This window comes from Astatotilapia calliptera, chromosome 12 (genome assembly GCF_900246225.1).
Source record: "Astatotilapia calliptera chromosome 12, fAstCal1.2, whole genome shotgun sequence".
Lineage (NCBI taxonomy): Eukaryota > Metazoa > Chordata > Actinopteri > Cichliformes > Cichlidae > Astatotilapia > Astatotilapia calliptera.
Genome location: NC_039313.1, coordinates 4,632,982 through 4,651,278, shown reverse-complemented (window position 1 = coordinate 4,651,278; position 18,297 = coordinate 4,632,982). Strand labels below are relative to the sequence as shown.

At 40.6% G+C, this 18,297-nt stretch overlaps 2 protein-coding genes across 4 annotated transcripts in view; both read right to left on the bottom strand.

Annotated features, from left to right (window-relative positions):
* Window positions 1-252: 252 nt before the first annotated feature.
* Window positions 253-10,375, bottom strand: adora2aa (adenosine A2a receptor a). 3 transcript variants are annotated; one of them, XM_026188646.1, is made up of 4 exons: window positions 9,955-10,375; window positions 3,433-4,116; window positions 1,924-2,278; window positions 253-1,824 (listed from the first exon to the last, which is right to left on the bottom strand). In XM_026188646.1, the coding sequence occupies exons 2-4, from the start codon at window positions 3,756-3,758 to the stop codon at window positions 1,270-1,272; spliced, it is 1,236 nt and encodes a 411-aa protein (XP_026044431.1). In that variant the 5' UTR covers window positions 3,759-4,116; window positions 9,955-10,375; the 3' UTR covers window positions 253-1,269. The 3 variants fall into 3 exon arrangements, with proteins under 3 accessions (XP_026044431.1, XP_026044428.1, XP_026044429.1); XM_026188643.1 differs by having other exon boundaries at window positions 253-2,278; XM_026188644.1 differs by lacking the exon at window positions 9,955-10,375 and adding an exon at window positions 8,256-8,395 and having other exon boundaries at window positions 253-2,278.
* A 2,657-nt stretch (window positions 10,376-13,032) lies between these two features.
* The window catches only part of specc1la (sperm antigen with calponin homology and coiled-coil domains 1-like a), a 28,246-nt gene continuing 22,981 nt past the window's right edge, over window positions 13,033-18,297 (bottom strand). The window contains exon 16 of the mRNA XM_026187540.1: window positions 13,033-16,655. Coding sequence (XP_026043325.1) covers window positions 16,566-16,655 — 90 coding nt within the window. The 3' untranslated portion in view covers window positions 13,033-16,565. The remainder of the gene's footprint in view (window positions 16,656-18,297) is intronic.

Sequence of the window (18,297 nt, the reverse complement as noted above, 5' to 3'; positions counted from 1 at the left end):
TGTTAGCTGAGCTCGCCATATGAGTTATTTAGTGATATTTAATGTTAAGAAGTATTCTACTGACTTTATTTTGCAGTGTTGTGAAATTCAACTGTATTGCATTCAAAAATTGTCACTAGTTGTCTTTTGCATTGTCACTTTTTTTTTTTTTTATTAATACTGGGCTTTTTTTTTTTACACAATTTAACAATCATTGTTGTAACCTTTTATGATGTATCTTTTAAAAATTATAGAACTTGATTCAATTTGATGGTAAGAACGACAAATAAAAATTTTTTGGCTTTTATCTCATTGTTTTGAGACATTGACATTCAATCATTGCCTCATAGTTCAGTGCAAAACAATGTCTTGAAAGTGCGTCTGTGGACCATCATTCAAAAGAACCACATCCAGAAAAGTATTTATTGTATGAAGATAAAGTTTCACGGCCATAATGCAAAAAAAAAAAAAAGTTTTCTTATTTGAGATGAGGTGATCCAGCTGAGGAGATAAGATTTACAGCTCAAAAGATCTCCTGTGTCCTTTGCCCCACAGGAGGACACAGGACATCTTTTTTGGCTGTGAAATCTTTAACAAGGAATAGGCCTCAAGAGCTGTTCTGATAAAAACTACAAAAATAAAGAAACGCCAAAAATGATGACAATTTAATCCACCATTTCTCCGAATGACCAGATCACGAGCCTGTCTGCTGAAAAGCCAGTGGGATGTCTGGAGGTGTTCCTGCAGCTCCTGAATAAAGACAGGGATATTGCAGCCATTGCAAAAATGTATACACAGCAAGCACACATTAAAAGTGTGAAAGGATTTATTTAAAGACAGCACTTGGTGCCAGTCTACTTGTGAGAACATAGAGAGCAGTAATGGACATCTGCAGATAATTTCCCATTTTTCATCAAACTGTGTCAATTGTATCATCTGAATTTGACTTAAATAAGCATACATTCATGGATGGTGTTGAAATTTCCACAGAACAACTTGTGAAGTGGCTGCACATTACAAACCACCCCCGGTCATGTGGGTTGATAAGACGTAGCCTTCCGGTAACAATAGCGGTGCCTTTTAGACTTATTCTGAGTTCAATTGACATGTCACTGTATTTAAATAGTAGAGACAGTTTTCAGTCCTGTTTCGTTTATCTCAGTGAGTGACATTCATTGTCTGTCAGCTGTTTACAGTACTCCCATTGGAAATTAGAGATTCATGGTGATCCTGAGCAGACATTCACAACTAACTGCGAGGAATTAGCAAATGATCCCTGCGGCGCATAGATCAGTGCACTTTATCTAGCTCGCTACAGCAGCTCTTCCTGTCCTGGGTGTTGAACAGCAGTGCAACCTGTGCTGGGGCGAGGTTCTGTCTGCAGTTTTCCTCCAGGATCTCTGGTTCAGAGCAGTCGTTCCCCGCCGGGAGCTGAGTCTGCCTGAGGGCTTGAAGTGGACACGTCCCCACTTTGGGGCAGTGGGCGATAACAACTGACAGAGGCGGGTGAGACACTGTTGCCAGACCACCCTCTAAAGGGGAGATGTGAGCAGGACAGCGGCAGGAGTTCTCACAGGTACTGCTGCTGTGCTCTGTGAAAAGGTCAAAGCTGAGGCCATTTGCTTTGAGCCTGATGGAGTCTGTGATGCTGTTGTGAGTAGAGTTCCGCTTACTCCCGCTGCTCTCAAACACCTCCCGCTTCCCCAGGATGTGCCGCCTAATAATCCTACGGAAGGTGTGCCGGAACTCTCGGATGCGGTAGGCGTAGATGAAGGGGTTGACCACAGAGTTGGCATGGGATAGGATAATGGCCACATACATAACCAAATCAGGAGGACGATCACACTGAGGACAGAAGAGGGTGAAGCAGTTAATGATATGTAAAGGAAGCCAGCAGACCGCAAACAGGCCCACAATGATGGCCAGAGACTTGGCAGCCTGGACCTCTTTCTGCAGGACGGAGCGGGACTTTTCCCCATGAGACGCTTTTACTTCAATCAGCATGAGCTGGTGGCGAGCTGCCATGAAGATACACAGGTAGATGGCCAACATTAGCAGCAAGGGGATCAGCACACAAGCAAAAAAGTTGAAGTAGACCATGTACTCCATGTCGACAACATCCTCAAACAGGCACTCCATCATGCCCGGCTGGCAGGGGCTGCTTTTGGTTTCGTTGGTGCCGTTTCTTGACTCCCCACCATGCCAGCCCATCATGGGGGTCAAACCGATGATGATGGATAAAATCCAGCATATGGCAATGATGCCTCGAGCCCGCTGTCCTGTCACCAAGCTGTTGTACCTGGACAGGGAGACAATACACGTGTCAAGCTTCAATTGTCTTTCAGCTCCTGAGAACTCAGAGATAAAGGTTTGTTTCCCTCTGCCACAATGACCTCTATAAACCTCATAAGAAAGCTTCCGTCCCTTGTTTGAATTAATTATTACTGTATACGAAAGTACCCCGCTGATTTATCATTTGCTTATGCGATCGTTCCGTGGAAGCAACTCTCATACCGGAACTACAAGAGACAAGAATAAACAAACTGAGTCTTTCAGGACTCAGGACTCCTCAAAGGAAGGAGCCTATTTTTGGTTCGCCTGTAGCACAGTGTGGGAGAGCAGCTGAGACATTTGGCTTGTTTCTATCACATTCTTCAGATGTTAAAGTGCAAAGGTTAATACTGCAAAAACACCCCCCCCCCCCCCCCCTCTTTAGGGATGTACAAACACAACGCAGAAGAGCCCTTACATACGTATGTTCAGCAGGAGGAGTGTGTTCGAGCCCTAAAGGGCGAGACGTCTGACCGGCGCAGCAGTGCGGTAACGATGAGGTCACAGCATCACTGTCACTGGTTTAGCCTGTCAGGTCTGCAGATGCACCGTCGTTGGCAAATTTGCATGTTAAATCAACATCTCACTGGGTTTGGAGCTTTTTTGTTGTTATTTTTACATTACAATAATAAAAGTAAGTTTACAAAACAGGCTTACACAGTCTGTGTAAGCAATTAGAGCGATATTTGTTTGATTGCTCCGGGGGGAATTTGCCCTGTGGGAGACGCTGTTTCTGAACAGTCTTATTCAGCCATGGAATATCTGGTTCAAATGTCAAATGTTTTAACCGACAGAAATGAAATGAAACGTTGGGCGTCATCGTGAGAATTCTACTGCTTCTGATTAAAAACACACATTGGACTAAAGTAAGAATTAATTAAGAGTTAAAACGTTCCTATTTTGTTTTCCAAATCTGATCTTCGTTTCTTTCTGTGCTTGGACATGTTGAAAAAATGGTTTTTAAGTAGTAATCAGCTGTTTTACTAATGCTAATCAACTGTTTATTGGTGCCTTATTAACACACGTAATAATGCAGTTATAAAGGATTTCACTTATTCTATTAACTCATTAATTTTGCACCAATAAATGATAAATGATCCACTTTTCCTCATGGTTACTGACCTGAGTGGTATCTTGATTGCAATGTAGCGATCTATAGCGATGGCCAGCAGACTAAAGATGGAGCTCTGTGTGAGAACCAGCACAAAGCACGCAATAAACAGGCAGCCATAGAAGTTGGAGCAGAACCCGATGCTGATGACAATGGCAAAGGGAATGGCCAGGACGCCCACGGCGATGTCGGCCACAGCCAGCGACACCACGAAGAAGTTGGTGATGCTCTGGAGGTTACTGTTGAGGGCCACGGCCCAGCAGACCAACACATTTCCCAGCACTGAGAAGATGGCAATCAGCAGCTCCAGGGTGATGTAGAAAAATTTGTCCCGCATGATGAGGCAAACAGCGAAGAGGTCACTAATGCGGGGGGAGGAAATCTCACCTCAACGTCCATAGCTGCAGCCTAGCAGCTGCTGAACTCAGCCTTGTCACCTCCAGAGAAACAGCCACTAGATTCCACAAAACAGTGACTCCTTCACACCTGCTCAGCTTAAAATACTGAAAAAGAAAAATGAATCACATGGAGCTATCATCACTCCGCATGCAGGGTGCAGTCACCTCCATTCTGTCCTCATAAAAAAGCTCTTCTGCTGTCCTCTCCCCTCAGCTCCTTCCCCTCGGCGTCCTTTTCCCACGAGCTCCTTGAAAGGCTGAGATGATGCCAGCAACAGACATCACAGTGACATCGCTCTGTTGGAAATAAAAAAAAAAAGGTGCAAAAGTGAAAAAGAAGAAATGCTCCTACAGTAGAGGAAGTGAATATGGGACTTTGTATTGGGTATAAAGCGAGGCACCCTGTTTGCATTTGAAAGATCTACAAACACAATACAGGTTCCTTCTTATCAGTTATGAAGTACACTTATATGGGCGTTATAGGGTACACTTATATATAGTCACAATATTTCCAGAAGCATCAGCAGCTTTAATAAAACCACAGACACCTTTCATAAAGCCACATTACACTGCAAAAAAAAAGAAGCAATGTCACTGTTCGGTTGTGTGAGACTTTTAGTTGCTGATGCCTCCTATAAACAGTCTTTCTGACCCTGCAAAAGGGCAGTGGGAGAGCAACTTGTGTAGCCTCCATCAGCACGAGCATGCACGGCTCCACGTTGTAGCAAACTGCTGTCAAAATGCAGTTTGAATCATTTATACTGTGCTAAAATCCGATGTTATACTACAATACTGCAACATAATTCAGATTTGCTCTGACAAGCACAGACTTGTGACAGTTTCTGATGTTTAAGTTCAGACACTCAATTTAGAAGTTTATATCCATTATGTTTTGTTTAGACTTTGATTGTCGTGGATTTGCGATGTGATTTCCAGCATTTGTGTAGCCAAGAACAGCAGACCTTGACTCCTGTGGTAGATAAAGATTTTCAACTAGTAAAAAAAACAGGGAAAAATAAGAAATGCGATCTTATCTTGTGATAATTCAAGAGAAATGGGCACTGAACTCAACGTGAACCTGTTTTATGGATTACTTCTGCAACAGTTGTGATCACATACAATAGAAAGTTCAGAGGTGTGACGCTGCATTGGCCTTAAGCCTGCTATCGTCTGAGGCACGTCCATGCAGCAGCTTATTTTGAAAATGTACATTAATATTACAGTAAAAATCACCTTTCACAGTTATAACAGTTAACTATGACCTTAACATAACTGTAGATGGTCAACTAAAAGGCTGGCTGTACTAAACTGCAAAGCCTCAATTCTACAAAGTATGTGAACATGTTAGTGTTGATTCCAGAAGCTGCGCTGTACACAGTGTAAATGCTACATGCTGGTAAATGTAGCTGTTAGATATTTACTGTTATTATTTGTTACAGCAGGTTCAGGACAAAAGGTTCTGCTACAGTGAAAATCCTGTGTGTCCAGTTTTATAATGCATGCTGTACAGTATTATACGACGGCTAAAATGCGATTCTCTCAGTTCTGTGAGCGCTAAAACTAAAACGAAACATTGTGACCACAAAAAGTGCGCGTTGAGAGATGAGTCACACTCAGAGTATCGTAGTGGGTTTTGTAGCTGCTGTCTTTCAGGCAATTCAAAACAGATAAGACCAAAGATAAGTAAATAAATGTATTACTTGTGCTTTTATTGAAAAGCACAAGTGTGTGAATGTGAGAGTGAATGAATAGTGGAATTGTACAGCGCTTTGAGGTTCTCGAAAAGCTCTATATAAATGCAATCCATTATTATTATTATTATTATTAATATTATACGTGATTATATGACTATATGTGTATAAATGATCAATTCTTTGTTAGCAATTTTTCCAAATATGATTAAAAAGTAATATTTCAATATTAGGTTTGTTTTTACCAACCCAGGCAGCTATCTTCATTGACATAATGGTTTCCCTAGCCCCTTACCCTAAACCTAACCAGAACCTAATTGTAACCCTGACCCTAAAGCCACATTTTGAGCCTCAAAAAGGCCTTCAAACTTGTGAGGACCGGTATGTGTGTTCTCACAAGTGACTGTTGGTTCTCACAAGTATAGTAGAATGCAGATTTTGGTCCTCACAAGGATAGCTAGACAGGAATACACACACACACACACACACAAACAAAAGAGGGAAAAAAACAGAAGAAAAGAAGAAGAAAAAGTTAAGCTTCGTACTTGAAAAGATTTCCCTATTTTGCAAAATATCATTAGGATGCAACAAAAGGTAAAATAATGATAAAACGGGAAGATGAACAGGGAACAGAAATAACCAACAAAGGAAAGGAACACATGTAATGTAATCTGATCTTGAAACTACCAATTCCTTATTTTGGAATTTGGAAATTTCTTTGAAAAACAAATATCGTTTTTGACCCCAGAAATGACTTCTAATGATCAAATAGGACTAAAGTCTTAATGCTGAGTACAATGTATTTGTAGATAGCAGATGGCTTTTTTGGTTCAAGTCACATTAAATGATGCAATACAGTGAATCAAAGGGCTTTTTGTGCCATAAAGGAATTTATTTTCAAAAGCTCTGTTTTTAAAGGTAAAATATTTTATACTCACAAAATCTCTCATTGACCTCATCTGAGGTGGGAATGATATGATCTGAATTTTGAGAAAAAAGACTTAAACAAATAACAAAAAGGTGGATAAAACCGAACTCCAATCAAAGAAAATTAAACCTTTTACAAGAAACAGACAAAATGATCCAAAAGAGAATAAGCGTGATGATGGAAAATGGTAAATTCATATTTAAAATCTTCTTTTCTATAAGTTTAAATGGGTGGAAACACATTAGTATGGAACTGTGTCTGCAAGCGTGTTGGTAAAGTGTTGCGTTTAATGCATTTAAACATGAGTTTAGAGCATGTTTTTCTCTTTTCCATGACTTGCAGTTTTGACTAGAGTTAAGTTTTGCTGTCAACAGGATAAGGAAGCTGTCAAAAAAGAAGTACGCTTCATACGAGCAGTATTACAACTCTGCAGTACAAAAGCAGATAAGAGCAAACACCTTTGTAAACATTTTTGGGTGAAATATCGTGGCGAGAGGGAAAAAAAGAATTGTAGCACAATTCTTGGAAGTTTGATATGGCTTGTGGTCTATTCTCAGTCAGACTATAGTTTAGATGCCTTGATAGCTTTGAGCCGTCAGCACGCAGCTCACTGAGCTTACAAATAGAAGCTGTTTTTGTGCTGCTGAATTCCCTCTGAGGGGATGTTTGTGAAGGTTAGACTGAGTTTTCAAAGATACCAGCTGTGATGGAACACAAAGGTCTTTGCTCTCCCAGTCATGCTTTTCCCTCAGGGTTAGATGAGCCATTAATACTAAAATACTGCTATTCCACGTTTGCGTGTCATCAGGAGATATCCTTTTAATTCCAAAGGGCTTATAAATAAAGTTTTAACTGTTGCTGTTTTAAGAGATGTTGGTGTGCGACTAGAATTCCAGTGTTTTTTATGTATCAGTACTTCACAGTAATAATCCCAAAGGACAAGAAAGGAAATCATGAATTTCTTAAAACTGCACCAGTGATTCTCCCATGCTAGCCACACAGTAAGAAGCTGTCCTAAAATAAAATTATGAGACACATCAGAGAAGCTCCAGGGAGTAATAGTGAGACAGGGTTAGGGTGCAAGCTTTGGTTCACAGCAGCCACTTTGAGGGATGAAATCTGTACAAATATTGATATTTATTAGTATCTTTGTACTGAGAAAGATAAAGAAGAAGTCAGCCAATGCAGCACACCAACAATAAACCACAGCACATCACCACCCTTTACCACTGCACAAGAGAAAATTAAAACTTGAGCTTCCTGTCACCGCAGGCTCTCGCTATGCTGTCCATACAAAGTGCCAATACTGCTGCAAGCACAGTGAGTCGCCTCACTATCTCTGAGCATCTGTGTTGACTCTTTTGCACTAAAGCATCGTAGCATATTGAGAAGCAGGTAACAGTGATCAAAATTACAGTCTGATTAAATAATATAATGAAATCTGGGCTTAAACAGTAGATTTTATGGTGAGAGTGTGTCAAGAAATTAACAACTGGGCTAAAACAATTAGCCAAAAAAAATGGATTTTCAAGTCTGACCGATTTATTATGAAGGCAATGTCATTGTTAGCTATATGCCAATTTTTGGCTTCACAATTTGTAATGACTTAGAGCTCAAAATGTAAAAAGTAAAGACACAAAGGGAGAGACACCCTTCAAACAAAACGAGTGTTAGCTTAAACCATTAGCTTAGGCTCTAGATATAGTTAAAAATATACTGATAGCGAAGAGTAAGCTACTGGATAACAGGGATTTAAAGTAGCCTAAAACAGATGGATAAATGAGTGAAAATAGGGCATTGCAATTATGAATAAATACCTGTTAGCTGGAATTAGCAGGTAGCTGTAAACTGGATAATGGTATTGGATAAAAGTAGTAACTAAATATTTGGATATTACAGGTGAAATTGCTAAAGCTAACGACAAGAGTAGGTAGTGGTTGAAGCAGGTCATAGTTGTTAAATTAGACATAAGATAAGATAAGATAAGATAACCTTTATTAGGTTATCTTATAGTTATATACATAGTAGATAAATACTTAAATGTGTAGCTTAGAGTCGTGTAGCATAGAACTGGATAAATGAAAGCTAAAGATAAAAACTAATGGTTCAAAATTTTATGGATACGCAACTGCTGAAAAAAATGGAAACATTTCTAGATGAATGGTTAGAAAAAAGTTATGGATATTTTGTGGTAAGTGTTGAAAACAGGCCTACTGGTCTAAACAGTGACAGTTAACTGATGTCTACTTATAAAACCAGTCTTATTAAACAACACCCAGTTTATGATGAAACTAAACACACACTGAATATGTGTCCTACATCAAGTAACAGCCTGTAACAAATCACAAAAGACGAGTAAAGTAGAGTGGTCACTGCTGTGTGACACAGTCCACTTGACTCTGTCTTTGTGTCTGCACTTGACTCATGGCCACAGTTACTCACATGAAGACACCAGGGGCAGAAAGCAGCTGTGCACAGTGACCCCCCACCTGTTGTGGCAATCTCGCTAATAAATCAAGGAATCTCTGTATGTGTGTTCTTCACATGGAGACAAACGTTTATTCTTTCTGCCTCAGACCTGGTGGCTGTGCAGCTCAGGCCCTGACCAAGTGCACTGTCCGGTCGGGGTACTTTGAATGAGTGGTGTTCCCATTTCACAAGGTCTCTAGTTGCTAGGTAACATCTTTGACTTCACAGATGATGTCACACTGTTCTGTGACCACTGTCACCAGTTTATGTAACATAGTTTATGAATCAACATCCTCCACTCTAACATGTACATGCTACTACACCTTAGGGAGGAGACTTGTTAAAAACAAATTAATTTAAGCATATGTAACATTTGACACTTTAATAGAGGGACCACAGCGCCAGCAGTGCTGTTATCATTTCATATGTTGCATTTTAGAAGAATTATTCAGATTATGTGTCATAAAAACAATGATTGCAGGACAACAGGGGTACCTGATACTGTGATGGTAATGTTTTGCTCGTTTGTTTTTGCTTTTTATGTCTTTTCTTCTTCTTCTTTTGCACTTGAACATGATGTAATTGATTGTGAGGACAAGCAAAGCTGCATTATTTCTGTGCAACATAAACTAATTACGGCACTACAGCTGTTTTATTACTGAATCTCGAGTCTTCCGGTTGCAGAGGAAGCCCAGGTCGCAATACAGGTTTAAGAGATGAAGTATTTCATTTATTAGGTTAAGTGTTCAACAGGCCGTGTTATAATAAGCTCACCGGGGATTTTGTGGAATCACTATCAGCAGACTTTTTTTCTGCAAGCCTCTGAGAAAACCCACAGTATGCAAATACGCACTAGACATCAGTTTCCACAGAAACCTCACCTGTTTCTCATCTTGCCGTGGGCACTAAAGCAAAAATACGACTGTTACATGAAAATGTTCATTCACGTGTTCATAGTGTGAAAACTGAAAGCACTGCCAGTGAAAGTGAAGTCTGCGTTTAATTCATTTTTGCGCAAGATGCAGTCAGTCGGCGCGCACGGCTTACCTTTCTCTCCGCAGGCTTCCTTTCCTACAAATGGCAAAATTTTGATATCCAAAGGCACTTGATGAAACGAGGCGACAGAAAAAGTCGACTTAAAAATATTACGCAAATGACGGTTTTCACTTCCCACTGAGCGACCAACTTCTTCAATTCACGCCTTAAATTTTCCGTCCAGCTGCACTTCACTTTTTTTTTTCTTCTTTTTGTAAAGTTGACTTTAAAGCGCAGCTCAATAATAAAAACACACCATCGAGCTCTGATCGACGTGTCTCCACTGAAAGAAAGAAGACTCCTGCTTTTGTCACTTCACAAAGATGAGATCTGCTCTTTACTCTCGCTCTGCTCCGGTCAAGTGAGTGTCTCTCGCTCTCTCTCTCACACACACACACCCTCCATAAAACAGGCTGGCTGTACCTCAGTTTCCTCTTCGGGGTCAGACAGCTAAAAGCATGCTGTGTATACGTGATGATGGTGATGATGTCACGCGTTAAACACGGTGTGTCTGCTGTGCAACTTGAGATGCTCTGAATCAGTTAAGCCGGTTATCTTTCTAACACAGAGGGACAATTATCCGGTTAGTGCTCGGTACCAGAGCTCTGTCGCGTTTTATTACCTGGATAATGTATGTTGAGTGGAAATGTAATGTTCTAGCCCCGGGCGAGGTTCAAACCCTGCGTGACATAAACAAAGGTGCAGATTTCAGGGGGATGTGCGCTCTTTTTAAATCCCGTCGTCCGGTATGAACCGTCACCACCCCTGACTCAACTCCGTCTCGCTTTCTCGCCTTTTCTTTAAAAGTCATTCTTTTAAAAGTAGTCTTGTCCAACAGTTCTTCAGGCTTCCCGAAAGTCTCCCAAAGGGTTTCTTTGGGATATTTGCTGATTTTTCACCAACTTTCAGTCTAGTCGTTGTACCTGACATTTTATTAGAGACATTTTGTGTCTGTGTGCGTATTATGCCCCTTCACACTGACCTGTGAATCATTCAATTAAAAATACAAAGGAAAAGAAAGAAAAGGCACCTAACTCAACTGATGGAGTGTTGTGTGTGTAGACACAACAATAAGCTTTATCTACACATAACAGACAACTTGGCAAAGAATCAATTTTAAAATGTCTTTCTGTATTGTGTTACCATCTTGTTACAAAAGCACAGGATTCGCTCCAATTTCTTCATCTGAACACCAAAGACAGTCTGACAGGCATAAAATAGTGTTTGTACAGCAAGATTCTCAAAAAGATGTTTGCTAAAAACTTGGCATATCTTGATGAGACAGAAGTGTCATCAGAAATGGTGTCAATAAAGGTTAGCTGTTAGGAAGCCATTCTTAATGAAGGGAAACAGAGAGGAAAGGACGAGGAAGTTACACAAGAACAAAATTCAGTAAGTCAGTAAGGGGTCTTATGAGTGATGAATCCAATTCTGAAGTTCTTGGTTTGTCATCAGTATGTACAGAGAGGTTGAGTGAGAGGGACAGGGAGTGTCTACAGCCATCTGTAAAAACAGTAGAGGCTCAGTGGTGTTGGCGATCTTTCCAAAATTGATGGAATTATGAAGACAGAAAAGTACTGGGTCAGATTTTGAACCACCATGTAACATCTGGAAACCATCTGATTGCCAACAACACCATTCTTGAGCGTGAATATGATCACTGCCAAAGCAATAAAAGCACACCTGGATAGACATTACTGAAGCAGTGTGGGATCATCCTGACAGAGAATGGAACAAAAGGCAGAAGAGTTCTGAATCTCTCAGTCTTTTTTATTATTGTAGGGTCTTTACCTGACAGTATAAATGGCCTTAAGGCGACTGTCTTTGTCATTTGGCACTTTAAAAACAAAGCTGAATTGAATGTCCTTGAAGAAGCCTGAAGAATTGTTCCTGAACACTTCTTACAGGAATGACAAGAAAGCTGCCTAAGATTTTCCAGGCTTGTACCAAATATTGAAACTTGAAGTTTTGCAAAATCTGTTTTCCATACTGTATTTTCGAGCATGTTTGTACATGATTCAATACATTTTTGCACCCATTTTCCATTTTCCTTGCAAAATCTAAAAAAAAATTGTTTGATTTGAGACTTTTTCACAGTACTATAGTGTTGTGATCAGTCAGCTGGTACCATGTGTAAGCACGTCGATGACCATGGAAGAAAATGGGAGCTAAGGTTTAGTAGTAATTTGTTTTCCAATATAGAAGTGCTGTTTATCCAGTACTTCTGAGGTAATGTAGCCTGCTTCTTGTTTTCAGGCTACTTGGTAATAGATGAGATGTACTTGACTTCCTAAGACCATCAAAGGTATGTGATAAGATAACTGGAATGTTGGGAGGTTTTATACATGAGCAATTAACTAAACATCCAGCAGGTTACACAATGAAACACATAAATCAGTCTAATACAAAACGGATAACTGGATAAGTGTTTTACTGTCATCCAGCCTTTTATCCTTAACAAGGTCGGGAGTGGGGGCGATGGGGCACCTGGAGCATATCGCAGCAGTCACAGGGCAAAAGGCAGGGTGAGAGACAACCACTTGCACTCACTCCTATGGCCAATTAACCGAACCCCACTAAATGCATGTCTTTGGTCTGTGGGAGAAGCCATAGCACCCACAGAGAACCCATGCAAACATGGGAGAACATGCCAACTACACACAGAAAGGCCTGCGCCAGTTGTTGGAGTCAAACTCAGGACCTTCTGGCTGTGAGGCAACAGAGCTAACCACCATGCCACCATCCTGCACTGTTTTGATCATTTGATCTGAAAAGAAGCAAGCGCAACAGAAGGACAAACAAGTAGTTCATATCCGTGTGTGTGTGGTGAACTATAATGAATGAGACGATCTGAAAGCCACACTGGATTATGTCCTACTTTATGTTTGTTATGTGGTACCTGATTTTTGTCCTTTAACTAAAGACATTTGCACCACAGAACGATGCAGCAAACGTATAAACTGGTGCAAGAGAAGCAGAATGCAGGAAATAAGGTTTCTGATGCTCATCATTTCCTGGGGAAGGAACATCTTCTCCACCACCCCCACCTCCCCAAGCCCAGCCCACGGCTGAAAAAGGACAACAAACATGGCTGTTCAAATGGTCCTTTATAACTACGAGAGAAAAAACAAAGCAAAACCAGAACGCTTTTTTATTTCTTACAACTGATTATCATCATAGTGTGCACTTAATACTGTAGCTTAGTCCCTTTATACACACACGCATACATACACACATTTATTCAATCAGCTTTCACTTAGCTGAGGGACTGTTTCAGCACTGCATGTAGTGTGATCAGGAAAGTAAATCCACTTCAACGACAATCTGCATCAGACTGTAAAATGTGGTATTATTATTAAAACAATACGAAAAAAGGCAACATGGAAACAAAAAGACAAATTAAAGCATGTTCAGTGAAATTCTCAGAGCATTTTCAAGTAAACAAAGAAAAATACAAGTAGCATGATGTAGTGGACCCACTAAAGACATAAAGCTCTCTTCACATCCTCTTTAAGGGCCTTTTTCTAAAGGACCAAACAACGTCGTCCATCGCGGCTGCATCATGTGGCGGTGGAATGCGCGCCCTAGCTTTTGCTGGCCGTCTGGTCTCTCCTCAGCAGGCTGGGCTCGGCGGTCATCAATCACCACACGTCAGCACACGCTGGACGTTGTAAAAAAGAAACGGTCCCAAGATCACTAAAGCGTGATCAAAACACATTCCACTTTCAGGATCGCGAGGCTTCGAATCTCCTTTGCGCCTCTCGTTCCTGTCGGGAGCAATAAAACACATGGGCCAGCGGTGGAATCAGGCAGAGCACAATGTTTTTTTAAAAGAAAACTAACAAAAGGCTGCTAATCCTCAGCGTCTCGCCATCAGCAAAGAGCCTCTGCCTTCAAAAGTCATTAAATAACTCAGTCTCACTCCATCTCGTACACAAACAGTCGATGTGACGGGCTCGTGTGCTCACTTCAGATCACTGGATGTCCACCGCTGTTTTACACACAGTAGCAACGAGCTTTTGGCAAACGGCTCGCTTCGAAATCAACACAGAAAAATGTCGTTTCTAATGCAGCTATTGATACCAGCTGGCAGCTCTACGCACCACAGTCACCTTAACCGGAGACACGAAGAGGAAAGTCCAACATCAGCTTCAAAAACAAAAAGATTCACAGCCATCGCTCATGATCAGCGTTTCTCGAGAGGCACCAACATGAAAGAGAGGGTTTTTCCACAAAACCACGTCCGCACTGTGAAACTGGTCTGGAAATACGGCTGCAGCTTAAAAATGTCACATTTTCAGTCTGAGAAATATCTGCTGAACTATTAAGGCAGGATATTATTGTGGAATACATTAAAAAAAAAAAAAGCTTATCTCAGTGCAGCTATTCAAAGTGTGTGTGTTATAAATCGATAAACATGTAAGACAACGTTAGCACTGACTTCACTATAATGCACTACGCAAATAAATAGAGTGAACTTGGTATGTTGAGGCACACAGCAGTCAGACAGCGTGACAGTAATGGTGCAGACTGAAGTTAGAGTTATTACATGGCATCGTGCTCCACAGTATTTCCTTAGTAATGCTTGGTCATATTATCAACTTTATTTACACCGCAAAAGCACAAAATCACCAAAACATTTTGCATATTGCAAAATGGATTACCTAATAATTTGTGTATAATTAAAATAAACGGCCTTGCAACATTTCTGGACGTTAAAGGAAGAGTTTAAAATCTTGTGTAACATATGCGTTTGGTTTCTTGCTACGAGTTTGATCTTAATATGTCTGATTCCCCCCTTAAAGGTCACACGTTGTGCACCATTCATGTGCTTATTTGATTACCTTTTGGAAGTCCAGTTCTAGCCACCTGCAGGTGCAAATATATAAATTCACCATAGACCTCGATTGTACACAGAAAGCAAACATCTGCATCGAAACATCCAGATTTTCACATCTGGGACACTCGGGGACAAAGCAATAAAGGGAGGTGCGGGTGCTTGTTGCTTTTTTTGACACATAGTTGTGCACCTTGATTTTGAACTCTTGACTCGAGGAAGGCAAGTGTTAACCACTACCATTTTCTTCTACAAGATGAAATTTAACTTAAAGGGTCACTGATTTGACACAGTACAGGAGGTCCTGTTTGCATCGCACACACAAACATCCAAGTAGTCAGAACAGAATTTCCAGGGAAAGCTCTAAAAATAGCAGCTGAAGGCAGTCTAAAGGTGCAGAAGGAGGTGACCTTGAAGGGTAAGGCGTTTGCTTTTCACAGACAGTTCACAGAACTTTTGATCACACTTTACAGATCAGAGCCAAACTGAGGTTTTCATGTCTGGTTACTGGCAAGAAAGCAGCAAAACGCATCACTGAAAACATCCACCTGCTGCTTTAACTGAAGCACTGCTTTGGCCTAAAATAAATTTTTAAAAAAGCTCATGAAAGTGTCTAGTCTTGCTTCCTAAAACCAGAGCCTGGCATGAAATCTACAGCTGAGTCCATTATCTAAGGTTCTAGTTTTCTAGTTACTCATAGCTTGATTATGATGAAATGTGTGCTGTATGTGCCCAATGAACGAAGTGCACGACGGCAACTCCAGGCCTATAAAATACAAACACGTTATATAGTTCTTCAAATGAATATTAGTCTAAAGTCTTGGATCTATTACAGAAAACCTATCATAGTGTGTTAGTGCGGCTTAACAACAGAAAAGTGCAGCAGAGTTGTAGAACAAAGTGCACACCTGTCCTTGAAAGCAGTCAGTCGTGATCAGCATCAATGAATGAATGAATCTGAAACTAGTTTGGCAACTCCTCAAATCCTCAGCTTTACAAACTGGAGAAGAAGAAAAAAAGAGCTTGTTTTCTGGTCTCCTGCATCAAAACTCACACAGGCACTTTATCCGTTGTATGAGAGGCATCTGTTATCGCACTGCAACATCTGGAAGACTTGGAGTAAAATCCTGCATCTGTCTCAAGTCTGACCAAAGGGAATTTACAAAGTTTTAGGGGGAAATTCCAACATGACTAACCTTTGGTTTCTTATAATGTAGAAACTGAACATTTACGGGGGGAAACATCCAGTAATTATTCCCCATCAAGAAGAAAAGCCTATGACAAACCTTATGCTGCAAAGCAGAGTGTTTAAAGTCAGATTTGATGGAATTCCCCTTGAACAAACTACAACCTGGAGAATGGGTGCAGAGCGGAGAAACGTATGCAAGACCAATCCAGATAGAAGGCACTGAGACTTGGCTTCTTTTTCACGCTGCTACTTCAGGCATGAATTGGAGGAAAAGATGAACCACAGGTATTCACATCCTGTCCTTCTCATGGCTTTCTAGTATAATGGTAAACAAACAGGCAAGCCCCTGGACTACAACTCCACACAAGGGTCTCCTTAGCTGCAGTGTGAGGATGTGGCACTTGTCCAGCAAAGTCCTGGTCTGCAGTTAGTGTTGTTAAATAGCGTGGACACACTTGCAAGCATGACAGTGCTGCTGTGATGCATGGGGAGGGAGTAAGGAAGAGTTGACCGTGCAGTTGGATTGTTGCTGAGAGCTCATGACGGTCAGTGTGGCTCTGATTGTGCTGCAGGAGAAGGGCGAGGGAGACGGTGAAGTCAGGTCTCAAAGTACTTGTAGATGGCTGTAACGTAAGTCATGACACTTTGCCAGTCTGGCCTCTCTGTGTGCACCATCTCATTAATGTCCTGGAAAAGACAAACAGACACTTTAGACACTACATATTTTATATGATGTTTTTCACTTCATTAAAGGGCGTTATTTATAATTTATCAATAATGATTATGGTTAAACACAACCAAGTCGTCTTGATAATAAGAGTTACCAACTCCAGCTGTAACAGCAGTAAGTAAACCCTGAGTGAAGCATTTGATTTATGATAGAGGATCCTGTATAATATTTACATTTTCAACCCATTCAAATAAACTTCCAGATGAGTTTGACATTCTGGGAAACTCCTTAGACTTGAACATAATCATGTTCAATGTGAGTCTACAGCTAGCACCTGGTCAGCATGCTTTCAGTTAGCATAAAGGAAAAACAGCTAACCTGGCTCTGTGGAATGGTAACAAAATCTACCTGTAAGCACCTCCAGATCTCACTGACCAACACGTTTCATCTCATTTGTGTAATCTCAAGCATCACCCTGAAGAACGAAGTCAGAAGCCATGTACCATAACTTCCTGATAAGCTGTCTCTAAAGCTAATATAACTACAAACACTACATTTAAAACACAACCCAGACATTTAAAATTGTATAAAGGGTAAAGTTAAGCATGATTACAGCTGGTCTAACAGGTGGCTGCTGTCACAGCTCTCTGCAAGGCTTCTCCTCAGCTCATTCAAGTCACTGCTGGACCTCCTAATCATGCCCGAGCCCCTCTGCAGCATTTTCAGGGGAGCTATCTGACAAACAGCACGAGGGTGATCACCTTAACACGCTATTTAAAAAGCTGGTAGCAGTCTATAGATAGCAGTGATAATTTCATTCTTTAATAACCTTTGTAATAGTTTTTGTCAACAACCTTTTTTTGTGGAACAAGACTATATCTAAGATGAAATGTACTGACAAGATGAAAATAGAAGAAAAAAAAAAATCCAATCAGAGCCTATTAAGTTGTATACAAAGGCGGGACGAGTCTGGAATCAATCCAATCAGAAGTAATCTCCTTGTGCTGTAAAGCTTAGTAGCGCATATTTGATCTTTGTGACAAAATATCAGTTCTTGGGAGGAAAAGAATAGCAGATATGGACACATTTCGCAATTTGATGTCATGGGTGCTTAGTGAAGCGAGGTGAGCAACTCTCCCTGTTAAAAACAGGACAAACTTTATACTCTATATTTTAGAGATTACGAACTAAATCAGAATGTTCTGTCAAAATTATCACTGATAACCAACCTAGCTGGTATTGGTTGCCAGTCTGCAATAGATAGCAATGCAGTAAGTCTTGGTTATTATGTCTGTTTTTTTATATATACAGTCTTTGCTTAACTGGTAAAAAGAATCAGAGAGTCTGTGACAGACGAAGTGAGGTTGACAGAGAACCAGTATACACTAAAAAAGAAGAAGGAAGGCTTTGTAGATTCATATTAAGACCATTCCTTTTCAGGTAACCTTACCTTACGTTGACTTTTCATTGAGCCAACATGGTGTAGCAGTTAGAAATCCATGTTGGCTAAAGCCGCACATTGTTTAAACGCATGTACGCTTGTACTAACTTAGGACGCTGTCCAAATTTGAAATAAAAGTCAGTGTATAGCTCAGATCTGTGATGATAGATGCACAAGCAGCTGAGTGAAGTTTATGAGGTTAAAAGCAGAACTATAAA

Coding starts and splice junctions, on each gene's coding strand:
- adora2aa (XM_026188643.1), bottom strand. CDS start 3,758: ATGCGGGACAAATTTTTCTACATCACCCTGGAGCTGCTGATTGCCATC. Junction 2,279..3,432: donor GCAATCAAGATACCACTCAG/GTCAGTAACCAT, acceptor CTCCCTGTCCAG/GTACAACAGCTTGGTGACAG.